This window comes from Schistocerca serialis, chromosome 5, assembly GCF_023864345.2.
Source record: "Schistocerca serialis cubense isolate TAMUIC-IGC-003099 chromosome 5, iqSchSeri2.2, whole genome shotgun sequence".
Taxonomy (NCBI): Eukaryota; Metazoa; Arthropoda; class Insecta; order Orthoptera; family Acrididae; genus Schistocerca; species Schistocerca serialis.
Window position 1 is genome coordinate 283,908,104 of NC_064642.1, and position 24,725 is coordinate 283,932,828.

Consider the following 24,725-nt stretch of genomic DNA (forward strand, 5'->3'; position numbering starts at 1 on the left):
CTGAAAATAAAATACATGATTTCCAAGCTGTAGGTGGTACCATTAGTAGAACATTAAATATTTTCGGCACGAATGAAAAAACTCAAAAATTTTGTGGAGATTGGAATCACAGGTTCATGGAGGTGATTTGGAAAGGTAGTCTCGTGAAGTAGTTCTAAATACATTTTCCAAAACCTTTCTAGAGCAGCTAGTTTGACACACCATACAAAGGAAATATCCTACACGTTGCAACTACCAACAGGACTGGCCTTATCAACAGTGTCAGTACAGAGACAGGGATTAGTGAACATAATATCACAGCAATGATGGTTATCAAAGTTAACAAATCCATCAAGAAGGCAAGGAGAACTTTTATGTATGAAAGAGAGTAGATTGGATTAATGCAGAAAAGACCCACCACTGTTTATTAATGAAATTCAGAAAACACTGAGGATTCACAGATTGCTAGACTCCTGGTTCAAAAAAAGAAATGTGGAAACATGATAGGCAAAAGTTAGTAGAAATTCGTGCATCTGGGGGAGGAGGGGGGGGGGGGGAGATTGATAAAAAAGATTGATGTGCAAAATATATAACTACCAGTGTTATAATTTAACATAAGGAGTTGCTGAGTACCCAAGAATCCTACTACATAGAATCAGTGAGTGGGTTGAAAGCTTCTATCAAGGCACTTGTCAACCAGTCTGATGTAGCAACAGAAAACAGCAAAAGGAAAGCTTAAATTAAAACTTCCGCAAACACACACATCCCTGGCATTAAGACACAACTAAATGAGTTGAAAACAAATAAGCCACCAGGTCCAAATGGGATCCATATTCGGTTTTACAGAGAGTCCACTGGCCCCTCAGTTAGCTTTCATTTACTGCAAACCTATTGCCAAGCACAAAGTCCTATGCAACTAGTAAAAAGCACGAGCGACTCCTGTATGTATGAAAGATATAAGGATGGACCTGAAAAATTACAGACCAATATCTTTACCATCAGTTTGCTGTGGAGTTCTTGAACATATTGTAAGTTTGAATACAATAAATTTCCTCAAAACAGCAAAGCTGTCCACAAAACAGTACATGTTTAGAAAGCATCACTCGTGTGAAACTCAGCTTCCCTTCTCTCATGTAATAGAATGTGAGGCATGAATGAAGAGCAACAGGTAGATTTCATATTCCTAGTTCCAGAAATTGTTTTGACACTGTGCTCACTGCAGACTACTAACCAAAGTTCAAGTATAGGGAATAAGTTCCCATACATGTGAGCGGTTCCGAGACTTATTAAGTAATAGAAGCCAGTACATTGTCCTGGACGACAAGTGTTCATCAGAGACAATGGCATCTTTAGTAGTACCCAAGGGAAGCGTGATAGGAACGCTCTTGTTCTTTATATACATATACAGAGAGGGTGAGCAGCAACTGTAACTGTTTCCTGGTGATTCTGTAATGTACAGGAAAATGTTGTTGCTGAGTGACTACAGAAGGATACAGGACAACTCTTGACAGAATACCTATTTGGTGTGATGAATGACAACTTGCTTTAAATGCAGAAAATTGAAAGTTAATGCATATGAGTAGGAAAATTAATCATATAATGTTTGAACAAAGTATTAGTAATGAGTCCCTTAACACAGCCATGTTGAGTAACACCGCAAAGTGACATGAAATTGAACGAGCACATAACGTCAGTAGTAGCAAAGGTGAATAGTCAACTGTGGTTCATTGGGAGATATCTAGCAAAATGTAGCTCATCTACAAAGAAAACAGCATACAGAACACTGATACAATGCATTCTTGAGTATTGCTCAAATGTATGGGATCCCCACCATGTCAGCTTAAAGGAATACATTGAATCAATTCAGAGATGTGCTACAGCATTTGTCACCAGTAAGCTTGATCACACACGAATATTGCAGAGAAGCTTCATGAACTCAAATGGGAATCCCTGGAGTGAACAACACTTTTCAAGAAACACTGTTGAGACAATTTAAAGAATAGGCATTTGCAGTTGACTGTTGTATAATTACACGGCCACTAATGTACATTGTCTGTAAGGACCACAAAGACAAGAGAAATTAGGGCATACAGAGGAACATTGACGGTCTTTTTTCCTCACTCCATTTGTGAGTGGAAAGGGAATGACTAGTGGTCATGCACTATATCGTGGCTTGTGGAGTATGTATGTATGTATGTATGTAGATTTTACTCTCTTTATTTCTTTTTCTCTGATAAATATAACTTTTTATTGTGCTGAGTAGTAGTAGCAGCAGCACGAAGGAGATCTGTTACCCCTTACAAGACAGAGTTGACAGAAAAATCTACTATCAGCAAAATTATAAAATATGAGCATCTCCTGCAAGTACGCAAAGAAGTCGGAATTGCCTGAGTAACAGATAGATTATATAATCCCCACATGCATGGCAACATCTTCTCAAAAGACTATCCTCCAATCCCAGCTGTCACTATCTGATCACCACCTCATACCCATCTTATCACAAGCTCAGCTCATGTGACCACCCACACTTAAGCTATTTCTTCAGCTTTTTTTTTCTCTTTCATCATACTATGATCAATTTTTAAATAAAGTTCCAAGTATATTGATGTGCTACAGCTTTGCTGGGGTGACGAACTGTTCCTGAGTCAACCAGCAGTACGACATAATAGAGGGAAGGGGTCAGCAGCCTGAAATCCAGTCACCACTGAGCAAAAAGGGATATTCAGAGCACAGGGACTAAGAGAAAGATGCCAGCCAGCACTTCTGAAAGCTGAAGTTGTGAAATCTTACAGCTATGCACAGCTTCTGGAGGATCTGACTGAACAAGAAAACCAGGGCAAATGAGGTCATCGCCGCCCAAAGGCAACAAATAGCCAACCCACACACACACACACACACACACACACACACACACACACACACACCAGACCACCCCCTCCCCCTCCCCTCCCATCCCTTCCCATCACATCCCATCCCCCTCCCCCCAAAAAATCAAATCCTCGTCATCAGATATGCTGTGCAATGTAATCTATGCCCGCTGAAGACTAGCAACACTGACACTGGCATGCTGTGCATCCATGGCAACCTATGACATTGATTCTAACAACTTTCTCTTTAGCAGTGGTCCTATCCTTGTAACTGACAAGAATAGATGACTATCATAAACAGGGATGTTTACCAATGGTTTTATCCAGTTTTGTTATCAGCTGATCCACACACCAGCGTAGGGTTCACGCTTCGACCCTACAATATACTGTAGGGGGCAATTGCATTTGAAGTATATGCTGTACTTCACAAAAGAAAAAAGACAAAAACTGCATGATGACCATCTGGAACAGGATGATGATTTTGTTTCAACAAAAGAATTTCCTATGTTTCTACAAGTTTAAATTCACATTTTTCCTGAATCAGTTTTTGTTATATGTAGAATTTAGTTTTACTTTACTGTCCTCAATTTTTTTGGTTTCATGGCATTTATTACTGATTATTCAAAGTTCGGCTAGGAATTTCAATTTTATAATCAGTACTGTAAGTCCTAAGTTATTAGCTCCAGCCATCCAGGAAATTCCACTGTTACTACAGTCAGCCATGCTGTTTCAACATGCGATAATCTCAATATGATAAATTCTTGCAAAAAAACACTTCAAACTGTTAATCAACAAACTTTGATAGCAACAACAATGCATCTTATTTCAATCGGGACACTATGCACTACTGGCTTGAAGCATGTTATTGCGGTGTCAGCATAGTTTTACTTTGCACTGAAATTAGTAAAAGAGTACTGAGACCTTATTAGTCAAGGCTGCTCTATAAAACACACATTCAAATATTGATTTCTTTAAATAAATACAAAAACATCACCCTTGGTTTTATGTGACTGACAAAATTCATGGCTATGTGACAAATTCTCCTGCACACACTGTTACATTCACAACCCCATAACGGTAAATGCTTCTGGAGCCATAGAACTCACAGTCAATAATAAACTATCAGCAAATATACCAGAGGTAACTGTAATCAAGCAACAAACACTATAATTCAGTGCCCTTCCTTATCTTTCCTTATGTGACTCCATAACTGATTACTTTGGAAGACAAATCTCAGAGTGATTTCTAGCAAACTGACTCCAACAATTCTTTTCATCAGTATACAGTTCAGTTACCCCTGGAGACTTTCACAATTCCCACAGATTTCCCCTATCACTTCAAGAAAATTGATTTTCCTGCGAATTCCCAGTTTCCCAGGTGTTCTGGATAAGTAGCCTCCCTGTGTAACCCATGTGTCCCACCAGCAAGGTATATGTGTTGCATTGATATAGCACAGTCCTTCATTCACCATTAAGAGGGCAGGCTTGTGAACTCCATTACAAAATGTAGCAATTCTATCACATTCACTTGATATAATTGGAAAAAAAATTTCAGTTTCTAAATGACAAAAAAAAACAACAGAATTTCTATAAATAAGTACTCCAGAGTAGCAAAAAAATTAGTATTTTTTAATGTAAATGACAGAAGTCAAATATCTATTTTCTAATTATTAGATTTAGCATGGTGCAAGTAACTAAATTACGTACTTACCTATTTGTCAAGCGCTTTTCATCAAATGTCAATTTGCCTGGCTGTTTATATAGCAAGAAACAGTAACGATGCAGGCCTGACAAAAGTAAAGCATTTTATTACAGATTCAATTCACAAAGGACTCAATTTAAAATTTCAATACAAAAACATTAACTAGCAAGTACAACTGGTAAGGGTACTAAAAATCTAATTCCTTTTTTTTTATCTGCAATAATTGTTCTCATATGCTCTGAATAATAAGCAATCTAGAAAGAGTAAATGCCCGAACAAGCACACATGTTCGCTTGTATGCTTTTCCATCTTAAGTTCTACCATTCCTCCTTTCATTACTTGTATTCCATCCACAAATTCATATCATATCATATCAATGTTTTTAAGTGTACACAAACCGTGAGGCACACATTAAAAAAAATCAAAGAAACAATGGGCAGCAAGAAATTCAGTTCCCTTGAAATAGTGCGCTATACAGTGCATCAGTGGTTCTGCAGACTCCCAAGGATTACTGTGGAGTTGTACTGAGAATGGGAGAAATGATATCAAAAAGTTATGGAACAATGTGTCACGTATGCACAATACGTATTTCACAAAATATTTACTGTTTACATTTGAATCACTGCCACATATGTTGATCTGAATTTCTTGCACATTTTCAAAAGGATATCAGAATTATGGATGGCATACTACTCACCTGCAAATATACATCAAATTTCATTCAGGAAACAACAGGTCTGCAATAGTACTTATACTAACACAACTAAGTTCTACTAATTTGTGGATGCACATTTAATAATTTCTTGGAATCTATATTAAAATGTACTCAGCCTGTCTCTGTTAATAACCCAATTAAAATCAATGTTTAAGTAATCATCATTTTACCTCTTTGTAAAGTACTCTGGAGAACTCTTGCAACACAAGGGCATCCAGCTTAGGCCAACTAAACATAAAGGAGGCCTTTAAAATGGTTGTAACAACACTAACATAAGTTGTTATATTTTATGTGAATTTTTCCAGAGTTCCTCTTTCTGTTTAGTCATTGCTGTGAATGCAAGAAAGTAGCATGCCACATTCCTCACACCTAAGACATTATAATACTTCACACCTAAGAGATTGTAATACTTCAGACATCTGTAAGCGAATTCTCTCATTATACCAAGCATTAATTTCATATTTAAAGAACAACTGGTAACCAAGCTGATCACAAACAGTGAAATCATTGCATCACAATCACTTACAGTAAAGAAAACTGATTACTCAGGCACTTAATATTCTATTCACCTTATCTGTGATGAAGTTTGGTTTGTGGGGCGCTCAACTGCATAGTCACCAGAGCCTGTACAAAGTCCCAATTTTTACACAGTCCAATTGTATTTTATACAATCCAACCTCGCCACTGTCAAAAATGATGATGATGATGATGATGATGATGATGATGATGATGATGATGATGATGATGAGTACAACACAAACACCCACTCTCCAGGCAGAGAAAATCCTCAGCTCAGCCAGGAATCGAACTCGGGACGCCGTGATCCAGAGGCAGCAACACTAGCCACTAGACCACTAGCTGCGGACGCACCTTATCTATGCTCATTATTTTGACTTCAAGCACAATGTCCTGTAAAAAAAAATTTATTTGATAGGCTGCCTCACCTGTATTGATCGTTGATTCCCCCCCCTCCCCCCCGCAAACTAGGGTCATGGTATGTACTCAGTTGCTACAAGCTTATGTATGTATGTATGATAATCATACCTCTAGTATCAGATTGCAGCCTCTCAGACAAAAGTCATTGTTCTATCACTTGGCACTTGGTGATACAATTTTGCCTGATGGAAGAAGGGATATTTGTGTCCAAACATGTGATCACCCATCAGAAAGGCAGAATTGTAAGGTGATGAGTGTTCTATGTTGCAGTCCTAGATGTTGTTGCACTTGAAGTGGCCCAGTCAATAATTTTAAATGCTTGTAGAAAGGAGAAAATTATTTCTCTTCCTGCTGAATCTATTATGGAACTATTTGTATGTGTGACAGTAGCAGTAACACAGACGCTGATGGTGACAGCAGGACCAACATTATGCAAGAAATGTTAAATAAGAAGTATAGTTGGAAAGTTCTGGTAGAATTTAAATGATTTTAGGATTAAAGAAGACCACTCACCTCTTGCCTATGTTAAGCACGTGCTACAGCAATCCCAACCAATGTGGTTTTTTTGACATCTCGTAGCACTTCGCAGTCTGACTGCATCGCACACTATTCTATGAACCACCATCCACCGATCACAGTTACAATGCTCTTCTAACAATTAACTATATTTCATCTCCAAATCCACCCATCCTCCTCACACATTGCTCCCATTCCTTCTTCTTTCCCATGCATCATAACTTACACACCATCAAATATCCTCAAGATTAAAGAACAACCCCGTAACCCTCCTTTTGTCCTTTTCATTCCCCAAACCCACACTCTTATCCAGTTCCCTTTACAACAATCGAACACTTTCATTTGTCCCATTTCGCACATCATTTCTCATTTTCCTAACACCATCCTTACCCAACTGGACCGCTGCTCCATCAATCTGCATCAGTTCAGAATAGTATCCCTATTCCTAGCTTAAATCCAGTCCCACATCCTGTTCCTCAACTGTTACCTAAGCCATAGAATAAAGCCCCCACCCACCCTGCCCCCTTAATAGACTAACCATAAAGATCCCACTCCTCCTCCCACAATGAGCTCCAATTTTCAGAGTCTGCTAGTTCTTATCTCTCATAAACTTGATACTGCAGAAAAACATATGCATGACCCAGGGGCCTCTGAAAACCTCTGTTCCCTGCACAAGATACTGTTACTGTGCAATCCTAACTACATACATCACATCTCCAAAATTTAAACCCTTGCCCTCCAATACCCGGAAGAGTATTTCAAACACAACCTCCATAAATTGTCTAATCTGTTGGCATCCTTCTCCCACCTCAGACCACCACTGTCCATTAACATCTACCCTAATCACAATGAACCTCATTTCCCCTCCCCTCCTCATCATCTCTTATAACACTAAGACCCTACCTAGTTGACTTTTTCAGTTTGCCACATCCTTTAAAACCCCGTAACAACACTCCATGTAAAGCCAGAACCCAAACACACCCAATTACTGTCAACCTTTTCACCAAAATCTTCAGTCCCACACAAGTTTCAATCCTATCCAAAGGTCTCACCTTCAGCCCCATTCCCAATAGCCACTGATGCTTCACTCTAGACAATTATTAAGCTCCTACTGAAAGAATTTCCATTCTTATTGACCAACACCCCCAATCAATTGCCAAAAACCTTGTCTCTAACCTTGTCTCTCTCAGCAAAGATACTGAACATTTCCTTAGCTGACACTCCACCATCCCCACTCCTTTACTTCGTGGATCACTACTCATCACTGCTGATGCCACCTCCCTACGCACCAATATCTAATTTCCATGGCCTTGCCACTGTTGATCACTACCATTAATACCCCCTCTCTCAAGTCTTAAAACTCCAAACACACTACCTCACACATCATGTATGTTGCCAACTATATCATAATACACAACTAATATTTCTTTGAAGAGAATTATGATCATAAATCTATGGAACAGCCATCTGCAACTGCACGGCACCCTCCTATGTCACAATTTTATGAGTCATCTGGGGCAAATATTCATAGCCCCCCCAAATCCTTTGCCTGGTTCAGGTTCACTGATGGTATTTTCATGATCTGGACTCAGAGCCAAGACACCCTATCCTCATTCCTCCACAACCACAACATCTCTCCCCTATCCACTTCAGTTGGTTGTCAAAACAATATGCTATCTTCCTGGACATTACGACCTCTTTTTTTTTTTTTTTTTTTTTTTTTTTTTGCCCAAAACTTTCAGTTTCCAAAATATTTTAACGTCACCCCTTAAATGTTTTCTATTAGCTGGATTTTCTCAGCAGGGTGACGAACCACATCGACCAGTGCAACAAATTTTAATACTGGGAATGTTAGGGTTTGCAGCTTTCGGTCAGTGTAAAAGTTCTTCACGACAGTACAGCAACAAAACTAAATACCGGTTGCTTTTTAGGATGTGTTAGTTATTCTAAAGAATGTTTTCCCTTTCTTTCAATCCAGGTACAGTCTATGATGTTACTGAACACAACACAATAAAATTCCTAGTGCTCCTCATCCGCCATCAGTAGTCCATCAAAATCTTGCATTAATTTAAGACACCTTTCAACAGAGACATTAACAGCCTTTAGCTCCTTAATTTCTTATCATCTACATATGAAGTTCTGCTTGTCTATGAAGAAGGGCATTTTTGAATAAAATTAGTGTCCATAATCCTAAGGCAAGAACACATCAATGCTTTGCTTGACACAAAGTCGGCTAATGTTTCCTTTGAAATAAAGATATGATTGAATTAGGGGTTGTAAATTAACAAATAAAAATTAATAATAAATGCTGTTCAGAATAATAATAAACTTTACCGTATCATGGTCCATCAAGTTCACCACAAAAACAGAAATAATAACTTTTAAATTTGTAGGTTCTCTCTGTCCAAATTTGCTTTAACTTTGGTTTGTACATCTACTTCATCATCACAAGAGGCAGCTCTCAATTCATTTTTATTTTCAATGGACAGATCAAGTTGTGATCTTAGAAGAAACATTTTAAGCAATAAATTGCTCTTGTCATCCATCTTGCCCAATTCATTGCTGGGGGAAGGTATAATTACAGTCCCCCCCAAAAAAGGTCTTTTCTCAAAAACATTCCACACAGCTCTATGGGTCCACTGTGTTACCTCTCACTCTCAGTTAATCTAGTTCACTTTCAAGAAAGTGTAAGATGTCCTTAATTTCTGACTCATTAAGAAACAAATCCAAAATCTTTTTGCCAATGTAAACATTACTAACACTGACATTTTTCCAGTTTTCTCTCAGATGTTTAAAAACTGGTATGTCAGCATTACTTTTTATACCATAGTACTTTATATTCAAATACATTTTTTAAAATAAGTTCTCTGACCACAATCTATTGGTTATGAACTGTAGATTAAAACTGAAGAAACTGCAAAAAGGTGGGAATTTAAGGAGATGTGACCTGGATAAACTGACTAAACCAGAGGTTGTGCAGAGTTTTAGGGAGAGCATAAGGGAACAATTGACAGGAATGGGGCAAAGAAATACAGTAGAAGAAGAATGGGTAGCTCTGAGGGATGAAGTAGTGAAGGCAGCAGAGGATCAAGTAGGTAAAAAGACGAGGGCTAGTAGAAATCCTTGGTTAACAGGAGAAATATTGAATTTAATTGATGAAAGGAGAAAATAGAAAAATGCAGTAAATGAAGCAGGCAAAAAGGAATACAAATGTCTCAAAAATGAGATCGACAGGAAGTGCAAAATGGCTAAGCAGGCATGGCTAGAGGACAAATGTAAGGATGTAGAGACTTATCTCACTAGGGGTAAGATAGATACTGCCTACAGGAAAATTAAAGAGACCTTTGGAGAAAAGAGAGGCAATTGTATGAATATCAAGAGCTCAGATGGAAACCCAGTTCTAAGCAAAGAAGGGAAAGCAGAAAGGTGGAAGGAGTATACAGAGGGTCCATACAAGGGCGATGTACTTGAGGACAATATTATGGAAATGGAAGTGGATGTAGATGAAGATGAAATGGAAGATACAATACTGTGTGAACAGTTTGACAGAGCACTGAAAGACCTCAGTCGAAACAAGGCCCCGGGAGTAGACAACATTCCATTGTAACTATTGACGGTCTTGGGAGAGCCAGTTCTGATAAAACTCTACCATCTGGTGAGCAAGATGTATGAGACAGGCAAAATACCGTCAGACTTCAAGAAGAATATAATAATTCCAATCCCAAAGAAAGCAGGTGTTGACAGATGTGAAAATTACCGAACTATCAGTTTAATAAGTCACAGATGCAAAATACTTACGCGAATTCTTTACAGACGAATGGAAAAACTTGTAGAAGCCTACCTCGGGGAAGATCAGTTTGGATTCCATAGAAATGTTGGAACACATGAGGCAATACTGACCCTACGACTTATCTTAGAAGAAAGATTAAGGAAAGGCAAACCTATATTTCTAGCATTTGTAGACCTAGAGAAAGCTTTTGACAATGTTGACTGGAATACTCTCTTTCAAATTTTAAAGGCGGCAGGGGTAAAATACGGGGAGCGAAAGGCTATTTACAATTTGCACAGAAACCAGATGGCAGTTATAAGAGTCGAGGGGCATGGTTGGGAAGGGAGTGAGACAGGGTTGTAGCCTCTCCCCAATGTTATTCAATCTGTATATTGAGCAAGCAGTAAAGGAAACAAAAGAAAAATTTGGAGTAGGTATTAAAATCCAGGGAGAAGAAATAAAAACTGAGGTTTGCCGATGACATTGTAATTCTTTCAGAGACGGCAAAGGACTTGGAAGAGCAGTTGAACGGAATGGATAGTGTCTTGAAAGGAGGATATAAGATGAACATCAACAAAAGCAAAACGAGGATAATGGAATGTTGTCAAATTAAGTCGGGTGATGCTGAGGGAATTAGATTAGGAAATGAGACGCTTAAAGTAGTAAAGGAGTTTTGCTATTTGGGGAGCTAAATAACTGATGATGGTCGAAGTAGAGAGGATGTAAAATGTAGACTGGCAATGGCAAGGAAAGCATTTCTCAAGAAGAGAAATTTGTTAACATCAAGTATAGATTTAAGTGTCAGGAAGTCATTTCTGAAAGTATTTGTATGGAGTGTAGCCATGTATGGAAGTGAAACATGGACGATAAATATTTTGGACAAGAAGAGAGTAGAAGCTTTCGAAATGTAGTGCTACAGAAGAATGTTGAAGATTAGGTGGGTAGATCATGTAACTAATGAGGAGGTATTGAATAGGATTGGGGAGAAGAGAAGTTTGTGGCACAACTTCACTAGAAGAAGGGATCAGTTGGTAGGACATGTTCTGAGGCATCAAGGGATCACAAATTTAGCATTGGAGGGCAGCGTGGATGGTAAAAATCGTAGAGGGAGACCAAGAGATGGATACAGTAAGAAGATTCAGAAGGATGTAGGCTGCAGTAGGTACTGGGAGATGAAGGAGCTTGCACAGGATAGAGTAGCATGGAGAGCTGCATCAAACCAGTCTCAGGACTGAAGACCACAACAACAACAAAATAAATTTATACATGTGCTGGCGGCATGGGAAATATAACTTCCTGTCCTCTTTGTGTTCACGTAAGATGCATGCCCCATTAGAACGGCCAGAGTATGAGGCAGCTGTGTTGCAGCAGAGATTTTGTGCATTGTTGTCAATATCCCAATATTTTAATGCATTCCAAACAGTGTTCACTTCCTCTTTACCAGAACTATTCCACAATGCCAATAAGCTGTTCACTGTCCTCAAATGTAAAAATGATTGGAAGATTTTCTTCTTTGGGCCCCTAACATTCAATGCTGGCAACAGTTTACCATCCCAATGAACAGTATGAACTGCAGGGATGTCATTCTTGATGGCTGACTTTATTGTTTCAGAGCATTCTCCTCCGCCTTCTGTCTGATTCTATGAAGAGGTGATTTTTTTTTATACAGAGCTCTTCAGTATTGTGACCAAGTGCCTCTACTATTGCCTGAAGAATATACACACAATGCCTTACACTCAGATGCCATCTGGCAACCACTAATTTTTAGTAATAAATCTTTGCTCAGAACTACATTCTAAAAACTCACCACCAATGTCAATTTCATGTGAACTTGTAAATTCCTTATCTGGTTCTTCAGATGATGAAGAAGGAAGTACAGCTGAAGATGAAGTAGATTCTGTACACTTTTGTCTCCCTTCCCTTTCTCTTCTTCCAATTTAATCTGCCTCACTCTTTCTTCTTTATTCATAAGTTTATAGTCTACTTCTGTAAGGTAGCCTTTACACCCTGGCTTTTTCTGTCGAAGTAAATAAATTGTGTAAATTATTTATGAACTTCTTCACAGACTTATATACACCTTGACAATTTTTTTGTGAGTTTTGCAATTTTCTCCACTCCAAATATAGCTTAGGAACATTGTGTGAACAATGCTGAATAACTCTAGTCAGCATTCTTCCTTTATTCCAAAATATAATGCACTTCAAACCATAAGATAAATGCTTTCACTAATGGTTTATTTTTTCTTCCTGTAGGTCATAAAATAATACATCCAACACTTCTCTACTTAATTGTAATCTGTGTGAGTTATTTGGTGTTTTACATTTCCTTGGCACTGCGTAATTAATGTAACATCTTAGACAGCAACTGGAAAACGTGTGCGAGACAACTGGTAACAAATAAACAACTGGCTGCACTACACACGCACATACTGACAATCTGAGGTGATGTCAGTGTGACATCTGCAAACATTCACACTCAAGTCAGCATGGGTTACAGTGCTTTTATCGCGATAAAATTTGGTCTACATATTTTATAGTATTTCACACAATGTGACCTCTGTCTTTCTCATGGCTCCACCCACATTCTTTGCTTATTAAAACCACTAACCACCAACAGTACCTACTTTCGACAGCTATCATCCCTTCCACACCAAAAAATCCCTCCCATACAGCTTGTCCATCCCACAAATTCCGTATCTGTAGTGACAAGAATCCCTTGAGCAGTATTCTGAAGGGATCACAAGGGCCTTCACAGACAGGCACTATCCCCAAACCTAGTCCATAAATTGATTTCCCACACCACATCCCTACACACCTCCTACGTCACTTAATACAACCCAGATTGGAACAACTGATCCACATCCTTCTTCGAAGCATTTATTATCCATCATCATGAAATGAGGGACATCCTACCCAAGACCCTTCCCAGCCAACCTAAAGTAGTAATACATCACCCACCCAACTTACACAACATCCTAACCGATCCCTATGCCACTCCCACCCCCAACCCCTGCCTTGCGAAAGACCAAAGTGCAATATCTGCCCAATCCACCCACCAAGCACTTCCTACTACAGTCTTGTCACAGGCTTCTCCGACCCCATCAAAGGCAAGGCCACCTGTGAAAGCAGCGATGCCATATACCAACTCTGCTGCAATCACTGCACAGGTTTTAATGTCAATGTGATAACAAACCACCTATCCACTAGAATAAATGGCCACCACCATCCTCTGGCCAATAACAAAAGTTGGCCACCAAGTGGCACAACCGGAGCTAAGCTCAGCATGCTCGATTTCAATGGCTGCTTCACGACTCAGGCCATCAGTACCCTTCCCACCGCCACCAGTTTTTCTGAACTATGCAGTCAGGAGTTATGCTTGCAACACATACTTCACTACTGATCCTCTGTCCTAAATCTCACAACCCTTCCCTCCCACATTCCTACACGGGGAACCAGCTGCCTTACTCAGAGCCACTAGCTATCCACCCCCAACATTTCTTCCTGCCTCGACCCTCTTCCTCTAAGAACCACAGCTGACAGTCCCCTGACATACTCCTATAACGACTTGTGTGTCTAGCCAGCACTATGTAGGGGGACATGTGTGTGTGTGGGGGGGGGGGGGGGGGGGGGGGGCGTGTGTGCGAGAGTGCATGCACATGCTAACTCAAGAATAGATTGATTCCGAAGGCGAGCAAGTTTTCTTTCACTTTTGTCTCTGACTTTCAACAACTAAATGTTTCTGTTATTCTGAGTGATCTACTTTACTCCTAAAATTATAAACAAGTAGCAAAACAAGAAGAATGATTAGTAAAAACCAAGAAGAATGGCTAGCAAAGACAAGAACACATTTATTACGTGTAGCTAAGAACACACAACATGAGGCAGATGGGAAATAGGATGAAGCTGACTGCTCTTACATGCCTTTCTACACCCGCATGATGAGAATACATACCTACAAAACAGGTATACTCTGCAGCAAGGGCAATAAAACTTCTTTTCAAGGACAATCTCCACAACAACCGCTGTGAAACTGATCATCATGCTGATTATAGAGTTGCAAAATGCTGTAAAATCACGTGCAAAGCATCAAAGGAGAAACACTTATACATATGAATGTTATATCTTCTCTGTGCGACAAGTGGTTATGGGTTTTGAGCTGGTCCTCTACTGATCAGCAAAGATTGCAGCTGCTTTCCAGGCTATACTAACTAGGTGGCTCTCTGGGAGCTGCAGCAGTGACGATAAAGGAAGCCCTGTGGAGGGAGACCATACAGAGTCAGTCAGCAAGTGTCTTGTGGATGATCAACTAAAATAGCAGTGCCTGTCATGGGTAAGGAGTGTGTTTTTACTATACTGCAGGCAAAAGCTAGGCTCTGTGACTTTTCTCTGTTTAATGGAGTGGCAGTTGCCATTTGTGGTTGGCAGTACAGCTTGGAAAGAGCCAGCTGTGGCAGCCAACGTGTTTGTATGTAAATATGACCCAGTGATACCGATGTTTTTTGGGTGGCTGAGTGGTGCAGCCAATGGAGCTTACTGGGCCTTCACATCAACCAGTTTCTGAGACGTGCCTGATGGAATTTAATGTTGAAAATTATTCCTTAATTTGACTGAAATTGTGGTAAATAACTGACCTTTAGGTTCCACAGATTTCGAGAACTGCAGGCACCCACTTATTTGGTAAACTTATCTAGAGATTAATCTGCTTGTTCAGTGCAATATTTCAGATTGTTCAAGTGTGGCTTCCTTCCTTGGTTAAGAGTAAATTTTTTGGTGACCACCCCTTTGATCAGTCATGAGCTAAATTGTTCCGATTGGCTTCCACTCAGAGATTAGGGTAACTCAAAGACAAGCATCATTAAGCTTTAATTTTGTATACCTCTAGTCTTACGATTTATGTGAAGGAAGCTTCCTCACAATTATTCTGGTTAAACATTTTTAATTTTCCTTAAATACTGGGCTCTTCCAGCCACTGGGACATTTATACAGATGTGTTAATGGATGTGTTAGTCATTGCTGAGTTCAATCAAATTAAGTTTTTTAGCAGTGGCAATAGTTGCCAAAGTGCTGTGGTGGAAGTTGCAGTAGCTGCATGTGGTGGATGATGGTGATGGTGATGGTGATGGTGATGGTGATTGGTTTGTGGGGCACTCAACTGTGCGGTTATCAGCACCCGTACAAATTCCCAACCTTTGCTCAGTCCAATCTCGCCATTTTCATGAATGAAGATGAAATGATGAGCACAACACAAACACCCAGTCATCTTGAGGCGGGTGAAAATCCCTGACCCCGCCGGGAATTGAACCCGGGACCCCATGCTCGAGAAGCGAGAACACAGCCGCAAGACCAAGAGCTGCGGACAGCTGCATGTGTTAGGACAAGTGGCAGAAAACAGTGGAAGTAGATACCGTGGTGGAATGAAACATATAAGTTGGTAACGGAAAGGTAGAACAAAGCCTTCAGGATGGTTCCAAGAAAGGAACAAATTTGCAAGAGGAGAATATGAAAAGAAGAAAGTGGTAAATATGTCATTGGCTGTGGAGAGAAGAAAGTGGATGAAAGAATGGATAAAGATAATGGAGGAAGATAGCAAGGAAGTAAAGAAGTACTATCTGGAATGGTCAAAAGTGAGACAAGCCAGTTGAGACAGGGTGCAACAATGATGGCTAAAAATGAAAAAGGATCACTGAAGATAATTTCGAAGGAGTACTTTGAGCACTTGCTAAATCCAAATGGCCTTGGATGTGATAACTGGCTAAAGGAGGTAGAAGTAAACTCTTGGGCGGTGGGGAGGTGGAGGAAGGGGGGAGGGGGAGGACCTAACACGGAAAAATGGAAAGAAATGGAAATGGTACTGGCCAAGATGAAAGGAGGAACAGCACCAGATGCGGACCAAATAATTTTGGAAATGATGAAGGCAGCAGGGGAGGTTGGGAAACTATTTCTGCTTTGTGTGATGAGGTTCGTGTTGGAGAAGACTCCAAAAGACTGAAGAGGGCACTAATTGCCCCTACATTCAAGAAAGGAAATAGAAAGGATTGTAGAAACTACAGGGGAGTCACACTTGTACCACACTGCACCAAATGCATGGAAAGATTCTGGAAAACAGAATCCAAACAAGGGGCGAGAACAATTTGAGAGAGAAGCAGCATGGCTTCAGACCTAGGACGTCAACTGTTGCTTCATGTTTACAGTGATTCAGTTCCACAAGCACCACTATGAATTTGGGGAAAACCTTGTGATGGTCTTTCCCGATACAGAAAAAGGCATTTCTTAGTGTGTGTAGCAGAACGGTCTGGGAAGCTGAAAAATGGACAAGAAGAATGGAGGAGATGTATTGCGGAAGTCTGAGCTGTGTGAAATTGGAAAATGAAAGGATGGATTGGTTCCGTCAAACAAGTGGTATGAAACTGGGCAGTGCATTGTCACCTCTCTTCTTCAGTGTGGCCTTTGATGAGATACTGACTAAGGTGGCAGAAAAAACCTGAGAAAAGATTAAAGCAATGGTGTTTGCATGTGACTTGATGATCTGAGGAAACAGAGGAGGAGATTCCGGAACAGCTGGATGCTTGGAAAGAAACTGTAAGACAGTGTGGAATGAAATATAATTTAAACAAATGTGAAATCCTGGATAGAACAAGAAACAAGGAATCCAACTATCGCAATAAGGGCTGGAGGTGAAGACAGGGTGTATACGTGGACAAGGAAAAAAAATTCCCGGATTTCTCCCGGGTGGAAACATCGTTTTTCCCCGTTAATTGACAGTATATTTTCTCTCAGAACTGTATAACTTATCAATCCTTTGAATGGTTATGGTTTTACACATGGGCGTAGAATTTCCCGGCACTTTAGAAGACGAAACACCTTTTGGAAAGTTGTTTGATGTGCAGTAACACGTACGCTGCATATTTTTGTATTACGGACGTATAAATTTGAATTCCACCAAACACCGCATGTTACTTTCCGAAGCATTGAAATCGAGATTGTGATGCGTATTTGTAAGCCAGTCATAGCTCATGTCACGTGATCTCGCCAGCCGATGACAGCGGATATTCAGAGCTTCGGACACGTGGTGTAGTCAGCCAATAACAACATCACTGTTAGGTAGCGCGAATACACAAACATGAAAAGTTAATGGTTTAAATTAATATATATAATGTTGCTACAAGAAAAACAAAGCTTTCACATATAATACTGGTATCTAAGGCCAATACGCTGCAAGAGAAGCTAAGCTTTCAAATATAATGTTGGTCTTTTTTGCACGTATTACATTTTAAGATATATCACACAAATGTGCCAGTAAATTTTTTAATAACGACATAAAAGTGTGATCTTCTGGGTTATAAATTCTTCTAAGTGGCTCTTCATCAAAGAGCTGATTTTTAAATGAGTCCCAGATTCCCAGTGAAGTAGGCATCGACCTGATATTAAGTTTTTCAATGTGATATCGGGACGGAAATTTCCTTGAGTACCAGTACTTTGTTATCTCGTGTATGGTCCTTTGTTATGGCATAATGCCATACATGCTAGAAGATGAAAACGTACACTTGAAATGCACCAAACAGTTGAAACTAGCCAATAGTTTGAAATTAAACCCTTTATTTCAAATATATTGACTGCCTCAGCGGAAAAGATTAATAAAAGAAAATTTCTTCAGCAAACCGATAAAAATAACTTCATTGTTCTGCATGGCAATTAATGCTTGACTGTCAGAAAGGTGGAAATAAAATAAAATCTGAAACTAATAACGGATTTTAGCCTTCCTTAATTATGTGAATGTATTTTAATTCACATGATAGCTTCTGGCCAAAGAAATCAATTTTGTTTTCATTTGACATGAGTGCAGTAGACAAAGAGGAAACAGCAAAATCACTAAATGTAAACACAGGTCACATGGAGACTACCCGCTTCCCTATTATAACTCAAGACTGCTCTGCGCATCAGACCCGTATCTATGATATTTCCGAACCGGGGCAATAGTAGACAGTGGTGTCCCTCGAGCGTTTGAGATAGGACGTCAAAAATTTAAAAACAATCGAATTTTCAAGAATACGTTCATTTTGTAGCACACATCTTTCTGAAGACTCTGATACTTAAAACATACATGTCCGAGGATTTGTAAGACATGTTATCTGATCTTAAGTGTGCCAAAGTGCAGCGCCACACCTCTTCACACAGCATTCTTCTATCGCACGTCACTGTATTTCGGTCTGTGGAATTGAAACATGTATATTTTGTACTGGATGCCATCACACTATATTCAGGACAGCAGAAATTAAAATGTCCTATGGTGCCTCTCCTGCTTCCAGTCGGCCGGTTTGGCATCTTGCCCCTCTTTTTTAAAAAAAAAAAACTCTTCAGAAAATTTGCACTCTTTATTCCCTATTAGCTAACAACTTGCTGCTTTGTGTGACATAAAATTAAGTATAGGGTACATAAAGCCAGTAAAGAGAAGAGACAAGCAAGACAGTGCACATTTCTTCAATCCTTAGCTCCTAGAATTTTTTTCTCTCTAATCTTGCTACAGCTTTACATGACGTGCTTTCCTTTCTGCGAAAGTATCTGTTACCTAATCAAAGTTCGTCACACGTTTTGCTACATGAAAAATCAAAATGTAGTTGTCTAATACTGAAAAAGTTGTAATTACAAATAGGCCCAAGACTGGTGTGGTTTCTCAACCTGATTACCTATATTTTGTCACTGTCTGTGAGATAAAATTAAGTAGGCCTTTATAATACTGCAGCAATTGTAACACACGCCAAATAAACGAGACTGTTTTGGCAGAAATGGTCATTTTTATAACACGACAGAATATAATTCACAAAGTACCAATATCAAATGCCTAATAATAGGCCTAACACAAGCAAAAAGCTTTACGTTAGGAAATAGTTTTACACTTCATTCATATGTCCCAGTTTCTCAAGCATGAGATCGAAAAGTAGTAGTGCGAAATTTTTATATAAATTTGGAATACTCTTATTCTTCCATAATTAGCGTGATGTCCCCTTTTCTTCTCCTTCCTCGTTCTAACAAACTATGTTGTTATCACTAATTCTGTATCTATTCCTGCCGATGTCTAAGCTTATTCGCCGGTTAACTTCACTAACTCTGCCAGAATCACCAGTTTAGTTATCCCGCGATTATTCTCCGGTTAGGCATCGTTACGTGTTCGTACAACACATTTTCCGCCCTACTTCCAGAACATACCTTAAAGAGGCTGCTAGCTGGAGACTGTACAATTGGCCCTTGCTAGTATAGCAATCTGGCCAAAAATTTTCGTCAAAATTTCATTTTCTTGGATACACAGAGAAGATAATACGGAATCTTTCTTACCTGTTGTTCCTGTTTGTCGTTTATTCGCACTCTGGTAGTCTGAATCTATGGATTTTGCTGGCAATCTTAACAATGCTCACCATTCGCAAACCCAATCAACCACATAATCAACCAGTGGTTGGCTTTCTTTCGTTCAGCTATACTCCGCTCAGTTCATATTGCCCCTTTTGTCTGCAGGAAAGTTTATTTCTAGATTTGACGAGGATTCCACTGACAGAGACATCATGTACACTATGCACGCATTCACAAATCAACTTATGATTCATTCAGAAATCAACTTAGAATGTGTTCAACAATGTTCAAAAACCGACAGGAACACATTTCAAAGTCATACGAATAATCGATAGACCAACATGCGCTGGATGCTAGATGCTTTGTGAAACAAGGTTTATATGAATTCGCCCCCCCCCCCCACTCCTAGCCCCAGGGCTGCTGCGCAATCTGGCAGCTTGGGCGCGCCAGTAAAATTTTTCCCGGTAGCACCTAGCTGCCTTTTTTTTTCTTTTGCTGCGACTGCTTACACAGCCAACAGCCACGTTTCTGTAGCCAGAAGCATATTTTAGAATATTCCTGAGCCTTGATTGTCAATGTATTTGTGAAGGCAGCTGAAGGGAGGCCATAAACCATCATTCTGTTGTGAAATTCCATGTCATCCATTGTAATGTCTACACCAGTGTAATAAAAATTTGTTCTCAATTGTATATGTTGTTACAGCTTTTGGATTATTTTAATTATAGTTTAAATAAATGTGTTATTTTTTTTACTGACTGGATTTGTGTCCATGATCATTCCACATCCAGACAGAGTGTGTGTAGCACTGTTATTTGATGTTTACAAGTCAGGGTGCTCAGATTTCATCAAGGATCGAACCATAATTATAAATTTACATAACCTGCTTCAAAATGCATTTCTTCCAGAAACGAACATGTTTATTTAGCAGGAAAGAACAATTACAAAGAAAGTAGCTCTTCAGAATTGATTCTGGTAAGAGGAAAGTTCACTAAATACAGGAAGACTGTAGTTTCAATTCTGTGTGGCTAATCTCTAGAAACCTCTAAGCAGTACAATCCCATTTTTACATCCCCACATTCTACATTTTTCTGCTTCTTACTTACATTTTTGTTGGTCCCAACAGAAGTTCTATTCTCCCAATCCAATGTTTTCTCGTGCTTTACCATCATAAATGAATCCATGTTACAACATTTCCTGCATTTTAAGTCTTCTTTTATGTTATGAGAACCTACAACATTGATTTTCATTCACATGTCTGCAAAAAGTGGATTCTATTCCAGCTCAAAGTCAGCCTTGGAACAAAGCAGAAAATGCTGACTATATGCAAAGTTATTAATCATTTAACTTTGTGTTAACGTGGTAAGCATGATTTTCACTGTTGGTGTGCTGGGTCAGAGCCACCTGAATTATAAGTTTGCAGTGTTTGGAAGAGTGGGAAAGTAAGCTGAGTCACTGCCTTAATGATGATAATGATCTAATGATAGTGACTCTAGTAGCAACTTTCTGTCTGCTCACTGTGCATATCACAACAGCTTTAATTTAATTTCAGTCATTTATGCAAATAAACACTGTGTTTTGAGACAGCTTGAATTTTGTGTGTATGTTTGTGTTTGTTTGTGTGTCTATCGACCTGCCAGCACTTTCGTTTGGTAAGTCACATCATCTTTGTTTTTAGATATATTTTAGATATATTTTTTCCCACGTGGAATGTTTACTTCTATTATATTTAAATGTAAAAGACTTATTCAGCAACTAAACATACTTCTGTTATGTTTGGACATGTGGTTCCTGCATTCCTATACCAAATGACCATTAAATTTGCACCAATAGCATAGATCTCAAGTCTACATATACACACACACAAACTTCAGTACAGTGCACGCACAGTGTACTTTGAACAATATCTATGTCTCAGCACATCAAGCAGAATTACTGTAAAAGACATTCTGCATTTTTTTTTTAAATCATCCAGCAATGATATTTTCCTGCAGACAAGAGCAACAACCAAAAAATGCTATTTAAGTAATAGTATGCATCCTAAGAATATGGGTGGTCCTACTGCACTTCTTTTGGACACACTCTGCATTTCTTTCACTTCTATTCAGCTTTCGGTTCAGACACTGTCAGTACTTCAAGCCAATTACATACTTGAGAAGACATTCTTGATTGCCAGATATGGTGTATCACAGAATCACTACGCTTGCAAACTAAAGACACAGTGTTCCTGCTAAGCTAGTCAACTATTTGCTAAATAATGTGTTACTGCTGTTTCCTATAACCGTAATGGTTCTTGTAGAAAAACTGCTTATCCTCTAACAGTGTCCATGCATGAGCAATCGCTCTGTAATATTGTGTATCTTTTCTTAGGCCTTGCTTATAAACAAGAATGATGAGCCCTTTTCCCATTTTGTAAGATTGTTCACTTTTTTAGGGAATTTCACTTAATATTAGTTAAGAAAACGACTATCTATGTAGTAATTTTGATGTAAAATGTAATAAGAAAGCTGTCTGCATCAACTGCTTTTCAAGATTAGGAGCACTTATTTCAGTTTCACAAATCTGTGTATGGGGCAGTCTACCATTGAAATAGTTGCATTTTCCTCATGTGTGAAATACTTTAAACACTAGTTTAATATTTTGGGTTTGTATCTGTTGCTTTCAGCTCTGGCACCAGATGGATCCATGAGTGACTGGATTGAACATTCAGTGATTTTATATTGGTCTGGACTTCCACAGGACTTTTCACCAAGCTGTGACTGTTACCTATAAGCAAAGCCCTTCATGCAGCTGCACAAGTTGCTTTTGCGTGTCCTCCGTGAGTTCCCCTACATTCTCTTGTGAATTTCTGTTTACATAACATTCAACTACTTAGTGCCAATAACCCAATGTTGGTCCTTGCCTCTTATTACTTGGTATGAATTTTAAGTGGAGCACAATTAACAGATTAGATGTATAAAAGAGAATTTTATTGTTTTTTAACATACATTTTCCAGTCGTTGACTTCATGTATTGGAAACTTGTCGAAACACAAAAACTGGTTTACAATTTTTCTTATAGTATCATTAACATAATATACTGTACTGCATATTTAATTAACTAAGTAATTAATAATTATTCTTAGAAAGTAACACCTTTTAAATATTAACAGTTTATGTTTAAAAATGAGATTGACAGGAAGTGTAAAATTGCCAAGCAAGAATGACTAGGGGGTAAATGTAAGGATTTAGAGGCGTATTTCACCAGGGTAAAGATAGATACTGCCTACTGCAAAATTTGAAGACATCTTTGGGGAACAGAGAAGCAGCTGCACGAATATCAAAAGCTCAGATCGTAACCCACTCCTAAGCAAAGACGGGAAAGCTGAAAGGTGGAAGCAGTATATACAGGGTCTATACAAGGGAAATGAACTGGAAAAGCAATATTATAGAAAGAGAAGTGGACGTACACCTGCTCTCTCCTGCTCAAATTTGCAGTTTGTCATTCATGAATTCTTTTACTGAATAGTAACATTTCTGCACTAGTTTCTCATATAAGACACGGCTTTGGATTACATGTTTTCAATTCCTCATAACTAGAATGTCAGTACTCTGCTCTACAAGAAATATCTGTCTCTTATGTTGGTTGTCTGATAATGCTTTCAGTAACACTACTTCTTAAACCTAGTTTACATGACGACTTTGGGTTGTGCCACTCGTTGAGTGGAATGAGTTGCACGCAAATGGTATCATATTTGACTGTGGACACAGCAAAACCAGTATACACTTCAGTTTTGTCGTTTTGTGGGTCCCCGAGTCGTGTCCGAAATGAAAGTTTTGACAGCTGCATGTCGCACGAGTTGTGGTGGAGTTAAAGCTTGTTGTGTGGAATCACTGCATGAGAAAAAAATAAGAAACATGTTTTGATTTGTGACTGGATGAAGAAAAGACGTCAGCTCGTTTGCTCAGCATCCTTGCTGAAATAATTTGTAATGGAAGACCCAAGAAGTTCCTTAAATATCTTAGAATGTCACCAGAACTGTTAACATTTCTTCTAAATAGAGTTAATTATGTGATAAGGAATAAAGATATTGTAATGCATGAAGCACTGCTGCCACAACTGAAATTACGTATCACATTGCATGCATTACAATTGAGAACACTCAGCATGCTATAAGATGTGGTTTTAGTTGGTGATGAGGCTTTTTCATTAACACCAATAATTATTAACACTAATGATTATTAACATTGACAGCAGCAATCATTTGAAGCAGGCCGCATTAAGAAGAGAATGGTTTTGCAAACTACTCTCTTTAAGAGGCAGTATTTCAAAATTCAAACAAAGTCAGCCAACTTGAACAATGGGATTTTAGTCTTGCAGACAAGAGCATTTCTACAGCTAGAATTACATTTGCTTGTATTTTTATTAATTCAGTTGTTTATGTGCTCCTAATCCAATAAATTTTGCCCTGCAGCTCAGATATTATCGAATTATCTATGTTCCAATCGCACGTGACGGTCTGAGGAGCAATGGGACGGAAGTGTTGTGTTGTCCTAATCATCATCATTTCATTCCCATCGACGTGCAGGTCAGCAAAGTGGCGTCGTCAACTCAAAAGACCTGCACCCGGTGACCGGTCTACCCAAAGGGAGGCCCTAGCCACACGACATTTACATTAATTGGCGGACAGCAAAAATTAAATCAGTTATTGACCTTCCCTTCTTTAATCCATATTGTTCTTCCAGGAGTTTTTCTTCAATAAAGGGTCAAACCATACACAACAATTCTTTCATAAAGTTTACTCACTTGAGGTGTTAAAGTGATACCTCTATAATTACAGCATTTCTTTCTATCACCTTTCTTGAAAACTGGGATTTTGATGCCTATTCTCCAACCAGCAAGTACTTCCACTTCTTTCCATATTG

General features: G+C 39.0%; 1 protein-coding gene across 1 annotated transcript in view; it reads right to left on the minus strand.

Annotated features, from left to right (window-relative positions):
- LOC126480924 (protein D3-like) overlaps positions 1 to 24,725 on the minus strand; it is a 74,611-nt gene that overhangs the window by 17,411 nt on the left and 32,475 nt on the right. Inside the window, exon 5 of the mRNA XM_050104336.1 lies at positions 4,557 to 4,632. Coding sequence (XP_049960293.1) covers positions 4,557 to 4,632 — 76 coding nt within the window. The remainder of the gene's footprint in view (positions 1 to 4,556; positions 4,633 to 24,725) is intronic.